We start from the raw sequence: 17,173 nt of genomic DNA, 5'->3' as shown, positions 1-17,173 counted from the left end.
CACTGCGCATGCGCAGATGCTTCGCCTCACGCGATTCTGGTTTCTGCGCACGCGCAATGCCCAAATCCGGTGTAGGCAAGCGCGGGCTTGTTGGTAAAAGTGTTGATGGTGCATATCGGGTAAGCCTGCAATCTTGACTAAAAAAGAACGCACTTCATCATTCTTTCATGCAGAGCGCAAGTTCGTCTCCTTTTTTTGCACGGGTTCCGGTGACGTGAGAACGCCCAGCTCTGATTGGTTCTGAATAAAGCATAGTGGGAAGACCTCAAGGCAGTTTGCTTTGAGGTCGGCCCACTACCCTTTAATCAGAGCCAATCAAAGCTCGGCGTTTTGGCGTCACCGGAAACCCTGCAAGAGGGGACGACATTTTGGCACGTCGTCAGGGCGCACTCAGGTGGACACAAGGATCACGTTGCCACCTACGTGTCCCCTCCCCCATCCTCCTGTTTTATTATTTTTGCCCCTGCATTTTTTTTTCTCACATAATATGAAATGCGCCAAAAACTTCCAGCCTTTCCACTCTGGTGAAGAAGGAAGACCAGCGGAACGATTCAATGGAAAGTAATGGCCTCCCGCAAGTCGGCAAGCCAGAGTGTAAAGGCTGCCGCCATCTATGAGCGACGGCGGCAATCAGGTACGTGGCTTGCCGCCGTTGCTCATAGATGGCGCTATTTCTCCAGAGCAGGGGTGGGCAGGCTGAACCGGCCTCAGAGCCGCAAACGACACCACGAAACTTCTTAGAGCCGGAGGGGGGGGGGGGGGGGGGGGGGGGGGGGCAAATTTAAATTTTGTTCGGAATCTGACTGCACGTATGAGTGGACAAGGCTGTACGACAGTACGTATGGGGGTGCAAGGCTGCCAAACCACGAGCCGTACTTTATTGTGCCTGAAATCCCTTCTTTTTTCCTGGGGAAACGCGGAAAGGGACAAGGGGGGGGGGGGGGGGGGGGAGGGGGAGTTTGCACTTACGAGTGATCCGCGAGCCGCACGTAGACCAGCAAAGAGCCGCGGTTTGGTCACCCCTCGTCCAGAGTTTGGTGCCTTCAAGTTTTTGCGGGGGACACAATCCTGGAAAAACAAATCCTTAACGGCTCCGCTGCAAAAAAAAAAAAAAAAAAAAAAGAAAGAAACAAGTACAGGGAAGAGAAGCACGCAGGACAGGACGAATACGTCCTGCCCTAGATGCCTCTCCTCTGTGTCCTCATTTTTTATGTATTAAAATTAATTGTGTTATGCACGCGCTAACGTCCAGTTGCCGGCAGAGCAGTTCAAGTGATCGAAAGTGTCGGTCAAACAAACATGCTTGCAAGCGACGTTGCTGTTCAACACGGATTCTTCGAAAACAAATGTGCAGTCGCTGCCGTTTCTATGACCTTTTAAGTGATGTGAAATGCAAAACTTTTCCAAGTACGAAGTCGGCTATCAGACCCCACGTAACGTTTGCTTGGTTGTGCCCAACATTACACAAAATACGGAACGCTGCTTTTCATTACTTATTTCACGTGTTTTATACAGACGAAGGAGCTGAATGTCGTGTAATAAAATTTGCAGTTGATTAGAAAATACATGTCCTCTGTTCGTTCACACCGGTCAAGAAACACAGAGGAGCCGATGTTTGCACTCACAGCCTTTTATTTAACATTCCGATCGTTTCGCAGTTGACCCCGTCGTTATACACGGATAAAAAAAAAATCTGATCTAAACAACGAGCTCGCGCAATCCGGTTAAAAACAAAACGACAGCCAAATGAAAGTGAGGCTTTTCAAGCCACGCGCTTGCGCGGTACTGCAGGCACAAAAAGCATGAAACATCTCAGTGTCACGTAGCGTACGCACTTACATTTGTTACATGCAGGCAAGACGGAAGGATATCCAGCTCACCTCTGTTGTATAGATTCAATATTTTAAATGAGATGCGTGCCGAAATGACGTGGGAGCTCAGAACATCGTCGCCGGGCGTGTCACTTTCAAAAGGATTAACTGTCGAGCCAGTCACACACACACACACACACACACACTGAATAAGACGTTTTCGCTGTCAACTAGGCCCGAAACATCTTAGGCACACAACACAGGACTTTATCAACCCATCAATACAACACCAATCACACCATCAGAAACTTAACAAATGAAACCACGAAACGGCTACGACTGGGACGGCTTCATAGCTCTCAAGCGGGGATAGACAAATGCCGGAGAGGAAGGCGCACACGAACAAAATAAAGCTCACGTAGGTGGTCCCGTCATCCCCGTTGTCACGCGACTGTGCCCTGACGCCGTGCAAAAAGAAAGGCGCCCCTGTGAATTCGCTCCGCATTCGCACTCAAAATATCTCCACACCACGTGCAACTTTTATCCGGGACGAATTTTGTATCACTCTTTGAATAAAAGTTTTGTTGAATGTTGCCATTCTCAAACGTTAACAGACGTATTCATATTTTTTATATATTTATTTGAACAATACAACAATATCGATAACAAGGATTTCGTACTTCCTAAAAAGAACACAAAAAGAATATTATTGAATGCTCGAAATTCCAATCTTATTAGCGCAGAGTTGTTTCGGTCGCAGCCCCTTTTGGTTTTCATCCGTGACGTCATGACCGGGTTTAGCTTCGCAGTGACGTCACGGCGTTGCGATTCTGGCTACTGATCGTCTGTTTCGACGACTAATTCGATTGTGTCTCTAAAAAGCATGCGGCGGAAGCTAGAGGTCATCGTGTCCTTATACCAACACCGACGAAATTGGCAGTCTGGATGCCCGTCGTTTGCCAAGTCGAGTGAAAACCGACAACGAAACACTTTTGTACCCCAAGTTGCAAATACTCCTCACTTTTTTAATTTTTAATTTTGTTTTTAGATAGACTATTTTGTGTAAATACGCATCCTTAGCCACGAATGTTCCCCCCTAACACAAGCGCAAGTCTAAAACATAAATACGCAATTATTTCAGGTACTTTAATCATTATACTCTGGACGTCATTGCCAAGTGTGCTTTTGGAATGAAGCTTGACTCGCGCTCAAACCAGACCAACGAATTTGTCTCAAGAGCAAACCAGTCATTCCAAGTGAGCCCTAATATTCCGTTGCTTCTATCTGGTGAGTATACAGACATTTCACAGTTGTGCGGAACTAATTTCCTCGTATTACTTTTCAGTGTATATTTTCAGATTATTTCCTTTCTTGAAGAAGCTGAACAAAATGAAACTGTTCAGCTCCGAGAGACTTTCTTACTTCAAGGATGTGTGTGCAAACATGATGAAATCAAGACGCGAGTCTGGTGTTGTAAGTATGCGTCCATGCACGCTCATCCTTTAACATATTTACACCATACCAAGAGCAAATTCGTCTGCTTCTTTTGCAAGGTGTTGTGGTGACGTCAGAACGCCGAGCTATGATTAACTCTGATTGAAGGATAACAGGTAGACTTCAAGGCAGCTTCCTTTGAGGTCTACCCACTATCCTTTAGTCGTAGCCAATCAGAGCTTGGCTACCCCTGCAAAAGAACCAGACGAACTTGTGCTCCACACAGTCACTGCCAGCTTCAGAAAAACACCGTCTGATAAGAAAGCCTAAGTGCTCAATTTTGTCCTTCACTAAACGAGATGACTGTAGGGCGCAGGTTGGACACCACTGCGGCGTCAGCGTTTGGCAGAGACTCGGGTTCTCGCTCATTGGACACGGAGTTCCGCCGAACACTGATGCAGCTCTCGCGTCCAATCTGCGCCCTACGGTCGCCTCTCTGAGTGACCCTGGCAAATTCGCCGCTTTGGTTTTCTAATCTAGGAGGTGTTCAGAAATGCCCGAGGTGCGGCTAAATATACTCGCGCTTCTGCGTCGTGATTTATTCTTCGATGTTTGTATCTGCTAATTCCGCTATCTGATGGGCTGTTGAGCGATAATAAGACGATCCGGACTCGTCACGCCCCGCGTTTATTATCAGATGTCAGTGACTATTGGGGAGGAGATCGAACAGTCACGCCTCTAGCGGCATGCTTCAGCTTTGGGGGCAACAAACCGAATTTTCTTGTTTGTTTTTGATCAGCGATATCGAAGATGACGATTCGAAGGCCAGCATTGGTCAGAGCGAAGCGCTCTTGTCCAGGCCGTGCATGACGAGGTTCAATTTCTTTGTTATGCTGTGTGAGTAAACACCGGGCTGTGGGGACAACAACCCCGATAAAGCGCCCCCTATAGTTCGATCTCCTGCCCAATAGCCGTTTGGAAGTACGGCCTAGCTGGGCGCCGCCATCTTGCTGCTGGTGTGGCAGATCGTCTGATTATGAAGCATTGCTGGGGCTACATCGCAACAATGCTTGCCTATCAGACGATCTACCCACGCAAGCAGCAAGATGGCGCCGCCCAGGGGCCGTACTTGAAAACGTCTATGCCTACAAATGTTCCCATCGCACAACAGTGACGCAGTCAGGGAGGAAGCTTCCCTGTTTTCCGCCGTCGATCGTATAGACACTTTTCGAAATACTTCCCTCTGTTGGCAGCTGTGGAATCCATGCACAATGGCGGAATAAACCGCAATGTCATGGCACACTTTATGCGATTGGTTGGAATGGATTAAAACATACCTAAAGAAAAAGGGGATTAGCGCAGTGACGTTGCACTTTCGACGTTGTTGGATTGCTTCGTCGGCTCCTAGCCTTGGCCACGCTCCAACGGTCGATACCTTAGGGATTCTCTATCATTGTGCAGTGGTTCCGAGCTTCTAATAATTGGCACGCGAATTTCGAAAGGGGTCTGCAGTGAACGCAGGCACATTGTTTACTTCACTTTGGTCGGATATTTCAGGCGTTTTTTTTTCTTTACATTTTCAGAAACATCACGATTTTCTTCAGCTTATGGTGGATGCCCAAAAGACGGCGCTCTCGGATGGCAGTGACTCCGGAGATGCTGAAAATGATGTGTACAGTCTGGGCGTGGATGAGAAATCCAACGTAGCAACACAAAGAAAAAGTCTGTATGAGCTTGAGTAAACTGTCCGTAAAAACGCTGATTCGTGTGGTATTATACTTTCGCGTGATACCTATATACGTATAGAATTTGTGCGTTTTTATTCGTCAAATTGAATGTCTTCACATTTTCCATTGCACCTCATGATTGTCAGTGTACTCCTTGCAGCTCTCACTGAAGTGGAGGCGATGGCCCACTGTGTCGCATTTTTATTCGCTGGCCAAGACACCACCTCCTCGGTGATTGCGTATACAGTCTACCTTCTGGCATTGCATCCGGAGGTGCAAGAGAAGCTAAGACGCGAAGTTGATGAGTGCTTCGAACAATACGTGAGGCTTCCGCTAGTCTTCTCAAGTTAAACATTGCACGCAACAAATGATTTTGAGGACAGGTTCGGCGAATTGTTGACAGTTATTTATATGCGGGGCTCCGTGTTTTCGGATAAATCCGAAAAACTCCAAAAAACACCCGCCGGTAAAATTTCTGTATATTCGGATTTATCCCATAAACTCCGAATTGTTATGTGCCCTTGCCAGCACTCCACCCCCCCCCCCCCCCCCAATAACAAAAAAAAAAGTTTTTTTTTAAACAATTTGGGCAGCGCAGGATTAATGGTCCTGGGAAAATGACACCATATTTATCTTCCAAGCCTCGGACCGTTGTCAAAAGGTGGTCTTACGGCTTGTCTCGTCAAGGTTGATCCAGGGAAAAAGGTCATCGTACCATTTTCGCGTAACGACAAAAGCCACTCTTTTGGTTTCCAGTTTGGGCCACGGGATTTGGGATTTAGAGAAAGGAGAGGGTATGTTTCTGGGGGTAACAGTGAAAGCTATGGACCAGAGAGATTCTATAAAATAGGGAAGAGGGGCAGTTGAGACTTTTCTATTACATCCTTAACCACTCCACCTCGCGCGGCCGCAGGATAGATTGATGGGATGACTACAAGCTTCCTTGCGGCTACCTCCGGCAGTTTATTGATTTTAAGGTGTCGACGTTTATCGAAGCCACACTTGTGTGCCACTTTTGTCGTGGGACAAATTAGTATTGCCAATGACACCAACGCCAAATTCAACCAAAGAAATGTGAATTGATACAAGCGCGTTTTATTTTTTATCTGGCATATATTTGCATCTGGTTATTACTTATTATTTTTAATAGGAAACACTGCAAAATTAATCTCCGAATTTCGGAGAATTCGGGATTTACAAAAAATAAACTCCGATAAACACCAAATTTTGCTAAAAATAAACTCCGAAAAACACCCTCCGAATTTCACGAAAAATAAACTCCGAAAACCCAGAGCCCTACAAGTTATGTGCCTCAAATTTCCGTCAATACATTAAGAGACAAAACTACTAACTCAAATTAAAAGCCACGATGATTTTTTTTTTTGCGATGTTTTGAGTTTTTGATTTAATCTGAGAGGCTAAGAGGCTCTACTGGCAACACTTAAAACGTGACGTCAGTGCGGAAGCGGAGGAATCCAATCCAATCCAATCCAGTGTAGTAGAGGGGGGAATAGGGGCAGTACAGGTTGTTTCCAACGGGTTACAAGAAGTATGACGGTGTGAAATAGATACTGGTTAAGCTCACGCCAGTCAAACAAACAAAAGAGAAACATGCACAAAATAGTGTGTTTTTTTAGACTGCCTGCTTAACATGCGGGTTATGCAACATACGACGTCACCCGAATGGCGAGCGAGGGAAAATTTGATTGTTGGCTTTAGAATCACATTCATTTTCGGTTTCCTGAATAGCTATTTTGAACTTATCGATCATACCCTGCCGGAAAGCGTAAGGCCTGGGTTTTCAGAAAATATGCTTATTCTGGGGTAACTCGAAAAACCACCGAAGCCTGCCTTCAACATTTTCGGTGAGCGTGCAAGTATTACGTGCATTACTTTGTTTATCGAACTGTATGACTTTGTTTATTTTTCAGGGTTCAGAACCAACTCTAGACGTTGTGTCGAAACTAGACTATCTCAACTGCGTCATCTCAGAAACCATGAGGCTTTATCCACCCGTGAATCGGTATGATTGCTGTCAGCGCACTCATTTTGGTCGTTTTTCTTTCCAGTGGAGGCATATGCTAACGCTTAATGTGCTTAGCCTTTTTTTTTATATATTTTCATACGAAAATTTGTCCCTGCATTTAGTCTGGAAAGATCGCCTGTTGAAGATTACGTCATGACGGACACAGGAATCAAATTGCCGAAAAACCACGTGATCGCCATTCCCGTTTATGCGATGCACCACGACCCCAGCAACTTCGAAGATCCCTACAAGTTCGATCCAGAAAGGTATTCAACTACCTGCTTTCGTTTCTCTTTGGGCACCCATATGTTCAGGCAATCAGGTAAATAGCGAAAGGATATCGAGTATTCGTCCTTGAGCGGTGTAAAGGCCCTAGGTTATTGCGCATATATGGTAAAACCAGTATTTTTCCAGTGTATACCTATATACAGGATGTTTCTTTCTAACGAAAATAGTGTTAGAAAAAAAAGTGAAAGCCGTTTACAACTTCCTGTAACACCGAATTGGAGCGCAGCTCTTGAGGAGGAGGAGTGGAGGGTATATTCCTCCTCCTCCCTCGTGATCATGCCTGCTAGTCCTCCTCCCCTCCTGCTCCCCCTCCCTCTCCTTTACCACCTCCTCGTCCTTCAAGCTCCTCCCCTCCCCTCGCCTCCGCCTCCTCGTCTCTCCTCCCCCCTCCTCCACCTTCGTACTGCTTTCCTCCTTGCCGCTCAAGCCGGACAATGAGGGGAGGAGGAGGAGAAGGAGGGGGAGGAGGAGGAGGGGGAGGAGGAAGAGGGGGGAGGAGGAGGGGAGGAGGAGAAGGGGGAGGAGGAGGAAGGGAGGAGGAGGGGGAGAAGGAGAGGGAGGAGGAGGAGAGGGAGGGGCGCGGTTACGCCGACGCCGACGCCGACGGCGACGGCGACGCCGACGCCAACGGCGACGCCGACGCCAACGGCGACGCCGCTCAGGCTGGAAACGGGCCCCTAAGAGCTGCGCTCTAAAAGTACCCTGGAAACCAAGACAATATTCCTTCGGGATAACGCTACCATCCGCGGCGGACGTCAAATAGAATGCGAAGTCGATTAGCAAATTAATTACCTCAAAACTGCTATTAAACTTTTTAAATTATAATGATAGGAGGCACATTTCAGTTACCGGGATGTTTTGGTCATCAATATATGGCATAGCAGTTGAACACTATAGACATATATGAGCAAAATGTGAGCAAGCGTTAATCATGGATTACGGACTATTGCTTCACCCCGTAATTTTCGCTTCGAGTCGAAACGACACTTATAAATTGTAATATACGGCAAAAAAAAAAAAAAAAAAAAAAAAAAAAAAAAAACATGGACGGATAAAGGACACAGGACGAGGCGTAACTTGCAACTGAATTTTACTGAAGGAAACATGTAAAAAAGAAGAAATTAAACCGCACATGCGCAACGGTAATGGACTTTCATTGGCCGCCTGGAAAGCTTCCCGTCACCATTGAGTGAGCGTTGTTTGACCGATAAAAGCATGCTCCTTATCGGATAGGGCAAAAGAAGGAGCACTGATACACACATTCGTTCGACGGACCCTTATGTTTACTTCAGTAAAATTCAGTGGCAAGTTACGCCTCGTCCTGTGTGCTTCTTTTTCTGTTCCTATTTTTTGTTGCACATTTATTATTATGCGTAAGTACAATCTAGCCCAACTCGCAGCATTGATACGCACTTCAACCAAGTGCGCTTCAGCTCACCGAATGTGACTTCAAGTGTTTCGGTATAATGCCTGAAGCGCGTCTCCGACTGGTGCGTTCAGCGTCCTAAGGACCCATACATCAAAATTGGTCCCGAAGTGGCAACACATGACGTCACAGAAGCCGAATTGTCATGCTGTAGCCTGTCGCGATCTTAGCGGTTGTTCGTAGAAATGCTGACGAAAAGCACGAACAAACGTGAGTGCCGCTCTCGTCACGGCGTCCCAGGCGTCCCAACTTCCTGCTGCCGCAGATTACGTGGACTGTCGAAGTGAAGAGCGCCCTACAGTAAAACAGGCATATGCCACACGCACCACAGCTGCTGTGACACCGCCAGGGTCGCGACCGGCGACAATATGACACTTTTATGACGTCATGAGGCGGAAATCCAGGGACCACTTCTTTTGGAAGCAGAAAACACACCAGTCGGAGACGTGTTCCAGACACTATAGTTTCGGTGCTACACGGGATAAATTAGGGACACTCGGAAATGATGGCAATAGCAATAGGTAAACTACTATTAAATACCTAAAATGTTAAACAAAAGGTATAAATGGATCAGAAATATTCAGTATTTTGATAAAGACAGGATTAAAGAAAGCGTTGTGTAATTGACAATACATACACCAATTGAATTATTCTGCTTGGGAGAAGAGCGTGTTGGTTCAAGTTATGGATGAAGAGAGAATAAAAAATAAGTAAGATCGTCAGATGCACCAATCACAGACTCCAGGAACATCACAACGAGGTTTCTAAGGCCTCTCCGGATTCCTATCATCCTATAGTCATACATGCCCGTTCGTGTTCGCTTTGTCATCCCCTCTTTGATGAAACAAAAATCCTGGGGGGAGGGGGGGGGTGCATGACAGCAGAATTGGCAGCGACCGCATAGAGTCATTCGCCATGACCACAGCAAACAACAACGTGTCAAATCCTTCCCTCCAGCTGACGAAAACTGAGGTTGAATTTCTAAAATCCGAGATAAACCCACCTTAGTTAAACATATAAAATAGCGCAAAAAAGACAAGGACAAAAAGTATACAGGACAAGCGCTTGTCCTGTATACTTCTTGCCCTTGTCTTTTTTGCGCTATCTTATATTTTTTAACTAAGATGAACCCACTAGCCTAACAACCGTACCAAACTAAACCCACCTTCCTGACTTGCACTTCGCGTTTTTTATCTCCCCTTCTCTCCGCTTCTCCCCCCCTCTCCCTCCTGGGTAAGTCGGCTGCTCGCTGTGAAAAATTTTACTCGTCTGTTGCTAGTTGAAAAATGTTGTTGTGTTGTCCCAGTTTTAATTGTTTTATTCTTTCTTCATCCATGAATTATTCTGATCGATCATAATAAGCCAAGATAAAGAAAAATAAGATAGAGAAGGAGCCAATTCACGTCAAGTCGATTGTGCTTTGTAAACCTGAGACTGGGGCAGGAAGAGAACACAACAGAAGGTAGTAAAAGAGGAGAACACAACAGAAGGTAGTAAAAGAGGAGACGTTGCCTCCTCTTTTACTACCTTCTGTTGTGTTCTCTTCCTGCCCCAGTCTCAGGTTTACAATCATGTTAAACTTACACCAGCTCGCCTGATCTCTGACTATTTTTTCGATTGTGCTCTTCTGGAAGACCCGTGTGGCACACTGCACAAATGACACTAAAGGCGAAGTGCACTTTGTTGGAGATCACTAAATTATCTCGTCTGACCGGTGTGTAAGCGTTCTTGCGAGTGTGTCATACTTTTTTGTATACGTTTACGACAACACCCACCAAATTCTTCAGTTTGTATACAAATATCCCAGGTGCAGCCAATACCGTTCCGTTGGAGTCTAGGACCCATCAAGCCGTGCGCAAAGGTGTAAATATAAGTATGATGACGCATGTCAGCAAAGCATGCGTCCCTTGATGCCGAAACGTACAGCTTAAAGGAAAATATCGCTCACAATATAAACGTGTGTGGAATACATAAGCATGCCTCGCAAACACGATTATTTCAGCACATACAAGCTATAGTCGGGGCACATGGCACGCGACTTGACTTGCCATGTGCAATACTCCATTTCACGCAGCGTATCACTTATTGTGATCTGTGTTACGCGCCCACGAGATACAAGGAAAACAATGCGAACAATTAACTTGGCCAATTTTTGGTAAGACCGCTGACTTATACGTATTGCAGTTGTTTAGGTACTTCCTATACCTCCAAATAAAGCCACGCCTCACGTAAGCAGCCGCGTCATAAATAGAACAAAGTTTCAGAAGAATTCGGATCGAGACATCGCTAGTGTATTTTTGAACCGAGCATTTTGTCCGTCCATAGATGGAGGTGACCTCCAGGCCGCATAAAATCTGCGCAACACACATTGCTTTTTTTTTTTTTTTATGTGGTTTTTGGTTAAATAATTTTGATGTGCTCAAAATACACCCAAACTTTCATCTTTCCTTTGAAACGCATGGACTAGATTTCTGTAAAATAAGAGAAACGACGCTGTATTATAGAGAGACCGTCAATGTCTTATTTATCGAATCTTGGTGAACTTAACAGGAGAGTAACAAAATAATTGCGCTGCGCACAGTATTCCACGGTGTTCTTTCCTGTTTTGCTTAATATTGATACATTTCATGGGTTTGGTACCATATAGGACAAGAACTGTGTTTCCTTTGTGGGTCAGGAACTTTGAATGTATATTTTGTCTAAATGAATAGTTTACAATGGTCTGTGCTGAGGCGCATACGATCAAGGTGAATTGAAGCAAGAAAGAGAGAGAGAGAAAGTGAAGGATTGCCTCAAGTCGCAAAACAGCTTCCACTTCCAAAAATCTTGGAAATGTTCCCTTTTATCTCAGCCACCTTCGAATATATGATTGAGCGTACTGTAAATGATTTATTCTTTTTGCCGCATTGACAAAATTGCCTGTTACTACTGCTGTCTTCTTTGTGTTTTTTTTTTTTTTTTTTGCAGCGTTAGTTGTTAAGGTTAGGTTCGGGTAATATCTTCTGTGGTTCGTATGCAAAAACCGACGTCATCGTGGAAAAAGAGTCATAGCGTTGCCGCCCGCGTGGGGCGATGGCGATGGAGAGGGAGTTATAGCAGAGTCACTTAACACCCTCTCTTTCTCTTGCACCCCCCCCCCCCCCTTTTTTTGTCGTTATCCTATATGAGCGTTTCCAACATGACCAGTCGTCACGACAAAGTTCTTAACTATGTCTCTTTTTGTTTCCTTGAAACTTGAGTTCAGGTTTAGCGAAGAAAACCGAGGATGCATTCGACCGTACTCGTATTTGCCTTTTGGAGCCGGTCCCAGGAACTGTGTCGGCATGAGGTTCGCCCTGCAGGCGATCAAACTTTGTCTCCTACACGCCATCCACAGCGTGCAGTTCGTCCGCACACCCAGAACCAAAGTAAGCCGCATGAAATTAAGTTCGTGTTATTGCAGTCACTTGACAGGTTGCGAAATCGTTGCCATTGTCTGTTGCAAGTTTTGAGTAGCAGAAAAAGCTCCGCCCACAAAGACCTCCTCTTTTTTTCCACTTTAGTAGAGGGAACGTTGAAGAGAAGGCGGGTGGAGAGGAGGAAACTGCCAATCATAGTGAGCGGAGAGCTTTTTTAGGGTCTTGTCCTGGTACTCTAAATCTGCCACAGGCTAAGCCTTGCAGCAAAAGTAAATCATTTCAAGCTATAGCAACGAATTACCCTCGTGTGAAAAAGTACATAGCGTAAAAGGCTTGCCTAACGATTTTCAATTTCGGGGTTGTAGTCGTAACTCTAGATTAAATGTATATGTATACCTGTGGTTACCATTATAGTATAGCCGGATTCCGTAGTTTCGGATAAACCCGGAAAATTCCGAAAAGAGTAGCCGCTGGTGAACCTTTTGTAAATTAAACGATATTACACACAAACACACACATACACGCACGCACACACATCGACACATATACACGCGTGCCAACGCACGTATGCATGCACGCACACACACACCACAAAACACATGTGAAACTTTACATATCTCCGTAGGCCCCAGCGGGTGGTCCTGATGAGATGTCATCTAGTCTCCTTTCTCCATAGAGGAAAACTGGCCAATGTTGCTTTATTTCTGGGTCACGATAGGAGGCGACTACACCAGTTTCAAGTTAAACTTACGCCATTTCTGCTTGCCTCTGAGGAGGACGCGGTATTTATATGTCGTTAGAAGCAATGATCCCGTGATATTCCTTGGAAATGTTGCTTACGATGATGTTTACATTTTCCTTTTCTAAAGTTTGCGTGGAGATTTTATTTACTTGTTTTCGTAATTACGAAAGAGTAGAAGTATGATTAGAAAATTAAATGCCGATAAATTCCAACTATCACATAACTGGAAACATCGTCAAATTTCAATTTCGAGAAGCGCCAAATAAAAAAAACAATTAATATAAAAAAAGAATTTACATTTCATACAAAAATAAATAAATAAAGAAATAACAAATCAGAACAGGCACGAATATCTCAACGTCAGTTTTCCACGCGAAAATCGCCTTTAATAAGCTCTGCTCATATGTATACCAAAAATAACCGTGTTTCAGTGCGCTACAGTTTGTTCAAAACGTGCCTGCTGCCGGCTGTATATACCATCAAAAGTAATGTGATTGAATAAAAAGTATATGATTCTATACATGTGCAAACGATGTATTTGTCGATGTGAGTTTCCGAATGTGACCGCCATTTCAACGACACTGGCTCTCTGTTATATTGACCACTTCCTATCACAACCTGTATATTCGGCAAAACATTAATCCTGGCTCACTAGATGTTAAAATATTAAAGGATCCGAATATCTAAATTAGTGATGCTGCTTTTTTTTTCCGGTTATTGACGACTTATATGGGCCCAGCTTTGCAGACCTTCGTTTTAACTACGATCTGTCCATAGATGTGATAGCGACACCTTAAGAAACGCAAGACGTGGCGTGTCCTGGGCGCCTTATTATGGCTCCGCAGCCAAAGAGACTGCTGCATCAGCCGATAAGAATGCCGAAGAAGGGACTGCGAAGGAAGAAGAGTGATCTCAATATGCCGCTCTCTTGGCGAATTCTGGTGCATGGTGTCTCGCCGTTCCCTTAATCTAATTCATTTTCTGTCGGTCTGGTAGACGTGTGTATCATTTGGTTTCAGGAATTCGACGAACCTTAGGGATTTTATATCTTAAAGGGGTTATGACACGCTAAAAATAAAATATGAAATAACTATACTGCTACGACTCATAGTATGTTCTTAAAATCCTGCTAAATTTCTTTTGAAAATGGCGCGATAGTTTCGTGAATGAATCGATTTATATTCGCGTCCCTCGGAGGGGCAGATCCGGGCGGAGCTGGAGGCTTGCTACGTAGCCAGCCTCCGGTGCGGTGTCCCCTTGCACGCACTCGCAAACTTGGCTCTCTTGGCGTCTCTAGCTTCAGCTTCCTCGTCTACCTTCCAAGTTTCGAGCACGCGGTCCGCAACGATTGCGTCTACAGCATCGCTCGCCTTGTCAAACTGTTCGACATTGATCGCAGCAGCGATGGGTGTGATTGCTATCAAGAGATGTTGTAAGCTGTTCATTTTGACTGCGACCCGCCGGCAACCAGCTTCAGCGACGACAAGTTACGCACGAACTCGCCGTGGTCACCGTCGTCCGAGAATATCTCGCAGGCCCATGCAGGGTGGAAGGTCAACGGGCTGGGGGCGAGAGCGAGAATAGCTTTCGGGTTACCGAGTTGCGTGAGCGGTTTTGATCGTACCACGGCAAGGAGAACTTGGGTGAACATGGGGGCGCCTAGAATGAGAGAGCGTTTATGGTCACGTGGTTTATGAACACCATGATGAGACTAACTTTGGCAGGGTTGTCTCGTCACGAGATAAAAAGGATAAATATTCGTAAATTGAATATTGCAATTACCATAGCTCTGAAAATCGCTTAACTTGGTGCATATACTAAGTAGCCTATAATCATTCCCTTTAAAGAATAATCTATCTGTTTAATTTCCGTGTCATAACCCCTTTAAAGGGATACTGCAACGAAATTTCGGCGCTTATTTTCTGGTCTATAGGTGTTCAAAGGACCAGTATCGCATCGGACACACCACTATCCCGTTAAAAAAGACACGAAAAGGAATTTTAGAACAAATTAAACGATTAGCAAAGAGCACCTTGTGGATGTCGCTAACGCCTCGTTTGTAATGCCCGTCTAGGAACCTTGACAGGTAATGCCGTTAACTGTCTCGCCTCCGGCCACCACGAGGGCAGAGGGGAAGAAGGAACTACCCTCTCCCTGAGAATCTTTTTTGTGACTCCCAGAAGTCGCTATTGTCCCTCTACGAGAGTATAGAATATTAACCCGTCACTCGAAATTCGTACAAAAGCAGCCGCTTCGGTGGCTGGAACGACCACGACATCCCCTCGACATCAGCCTCGCCGCAGCTTTGCTCGTCCCGAGACTAACTACAGGGTGTCACAAACGAAAATTTACACGGTCTTTTTTACCGCAAAAATAAGCTAGGCATCGCCGAACGCTCATTCTCCGCCCAAAGGTAGAGCTAGGGGTCACAACCAGATGCCAAAGTTTTAGCCCGATCCGATAACTTAATCAAAAGTTATAAGTGAATTTCTGAAAATTTCAATGAAAAAATAACGGCCGACGAAGTTTTCGAAAACATGGGGCTCTATGGCACCAGAAACCGAAAACGGTTAAAAATGGGCTCCATTTTTCCATTGAAATTTTCAGAAAATCACTTATAACTTTTGATTAAGTTATCGGATCGGGCTGACACTTTGGCATCTGTTTGTGACCTCTAGCTCTACCTTTAGGCAGAGAATGAGCGTTCGGCGATGCCTAGTTTATTTTTGCGGTACATTTTCATTTGTGACACCCTGCACGTCACGATTGCGGGGGATGTCACGTGCTCCCCGCTGGCTGCTCTCCGAGCGCTTGCCAGGTTTGCCGCTTATAACGAAAAATCAAGCCACCAGGCTCCAATAAAAACGTGCGATGGTCATTTACGGATATTGTGGCTCATATTCAACCTATTTTTGAACACGACAAGCATATTTCGAATTCCGTTGAAGTATCCCTTTGAATGCTCCAGTCCATGCTGTGAAGCTGATTGGAGAGCGAAGCTGTCCAACCAACTTCACAAATGTAATAATACAGCAATTGTAATACATAAGGAAGCTTAACTCATGTAATAATACATAAGCAAGCTTAACAGGCTTGCAAAGGCGGTGCACCCGGAAGTCACTTGGGTCGCATGCGGCAGTTCATGTTTGTAAACAGCAAAAGTGTCTATACCAAATGATTGACGAAAGAAAAGTAAATGCCCTGTACCAAAACGTTTTGTATATGAAAGACTTCGTACGGCTGCCGTTGCCGCGGCAGCTTATACAACCACCTTCCTTACCGAAAACGCATGCGGGAAGCGCTACGTGTTTATAATTTATCACGTGGTTTTGACAATTGTTTTTGTGGTTTTCTTATTTAAACTGGTGTAAAACCACATGATAAGAGATAAGCCGCGCGCGTGGGTTTTCTGTCGACAATTTTATTTGTCGACTACTGTTCTTTCGACGGACACGACAAAACCCCCACCAAGGAGTCACATACAGCTTCGTTGTAATATTTTATGTCACTGATCTTTTGTTCCAGGTACCGCTTGAATTCTCGAGAAAGTTTGGTCTGCTCGCGGCCAAGGAAATCGTCGTCGGCGTAAAACCGCGCTGATGTTCCTGGAGCGTTTTGATTGTTATCATCCGAAACTCGCAGAATCGCCTACACCTAGTTGATTTAAAAACAAGTTCTGCGAGTTTGCGAGCGTTCTTTTGTGAAGTGTAATAAATCCCACATATAGGCCGATCATCGAAGAGAAGCCCTACTAACCGTGAATGTATCTTTGTGCAGATGTTCATTTTGGGAGTGCGAAATAAAGGTTATATAGAAAGAAATGTTTCTTTTACATTCCTTCTCCACTTGTCTCCCACCTTCATACTGAACAACGAATCCAACCTTCACAAAGAAGGACTAATCGTTTTCAAGACTGACCTTCCAAAAACCCTACCCTCTTCTTGCTCGTTTTCCGGACAGCAACATGGAGAAGCAACAGTTGGTAAGGTCGAACAAGGGACTTCGTTAGGTCCAAACGTGTGAGGTTGTTGTAAAACGATTGTGCAATGTGGGGTAAAACTACCTGTGGCTTGTCTGAATCGTTCACCAAAAGCATGAACATGGCTAAAAGTGGAGATTTTTAAAGGTGAATATATTAACAAATGAAACCCTGCTTTCTCTTGCTTTCTACTCCCGGTGCCCTTCCATCACGTCATTCAAATTCGTACATTCCCATTTGATGAAAAAGATGTAAAACAAAACTTATAAATAATTAAATTGGTAATCAGCGAAATACAAATGTAAGGTATATGTAACGATACATTCCACTTTTTAACTAACG

At 44.9% G+C, this 17,173-nt stretch overlaps 1 protein-coding gene across 1 annotated transcript in view; it reads left to right on the top strand.

The window, feature by feature from the left end:
- LOC8024369 (cytochrome P450 3A41-like) overlaps positions 1 to 16,472 on the top strand; it is a 32,524-nt gene extending 16,052 nt beyond the window's left edge. The window contains exons 7-14 of the mRNA XM_040221649.3: positions 2,953 to 3,098; positions 3,157 to 3,284; positions 4,829 to 4,967; positions 5,133 to 5,293; positions 6,904 to 6,995; positions 7,121 to 7,264; positions 11,957 to 12,119; positions 16,378 to 16,472. Coding sequence (XP_040077583.1) covers positions 2,953 to 3,098; positions 3,157 to 3,284; positions 4,829 to 4,967; positions 5,133 to 5,293; positions 6,904 to 6,995; positions 7,121 to 7,264; positions 11,957 to 12,119; positions 16,378 to 16,452 — 1,048 coding nt within the window. The 3' untranslated portion in view covers positions 16,453 to 16,472. The remainder of the gene's footprint in view (positions 1 to 2,952; positions 3,099 to 3,156; positions 3,285 to 4,828; positions 4,968 to 5,132; positions 5,294 to 6,903; positions 6,996 to 7,120; positions 7,265 to 11,956; positions 12,120 to 16,377) is intronic.
- The last annotated feature ends 701 nt before the right edge of the window (positions 16,473 to 17,173 follow it).

The sequence above is a fragment of the Ixodes scapularis genome, unplaced genomic scaffold, assembly GCF_016920785.2.
Source record: "Ixodes scapularis isolate PalLabHiFi unplaced genomic scaffold, ASM1692078v2 PGA_scaffold0__279_contigs__length_252992795, whole genome shotgun sequence".
In the NCBI taxonomy this organism is placed as follows: domain Eukaryota; kingdom Metazoa; phylum Arthropoda; class Arachnida; order Ixodida; family Ixodidae; genus Ixodes; species Ixodes scapularis.
This window is presented reverse-complemented; position numbering and strand designations above follow the sequence as displayed.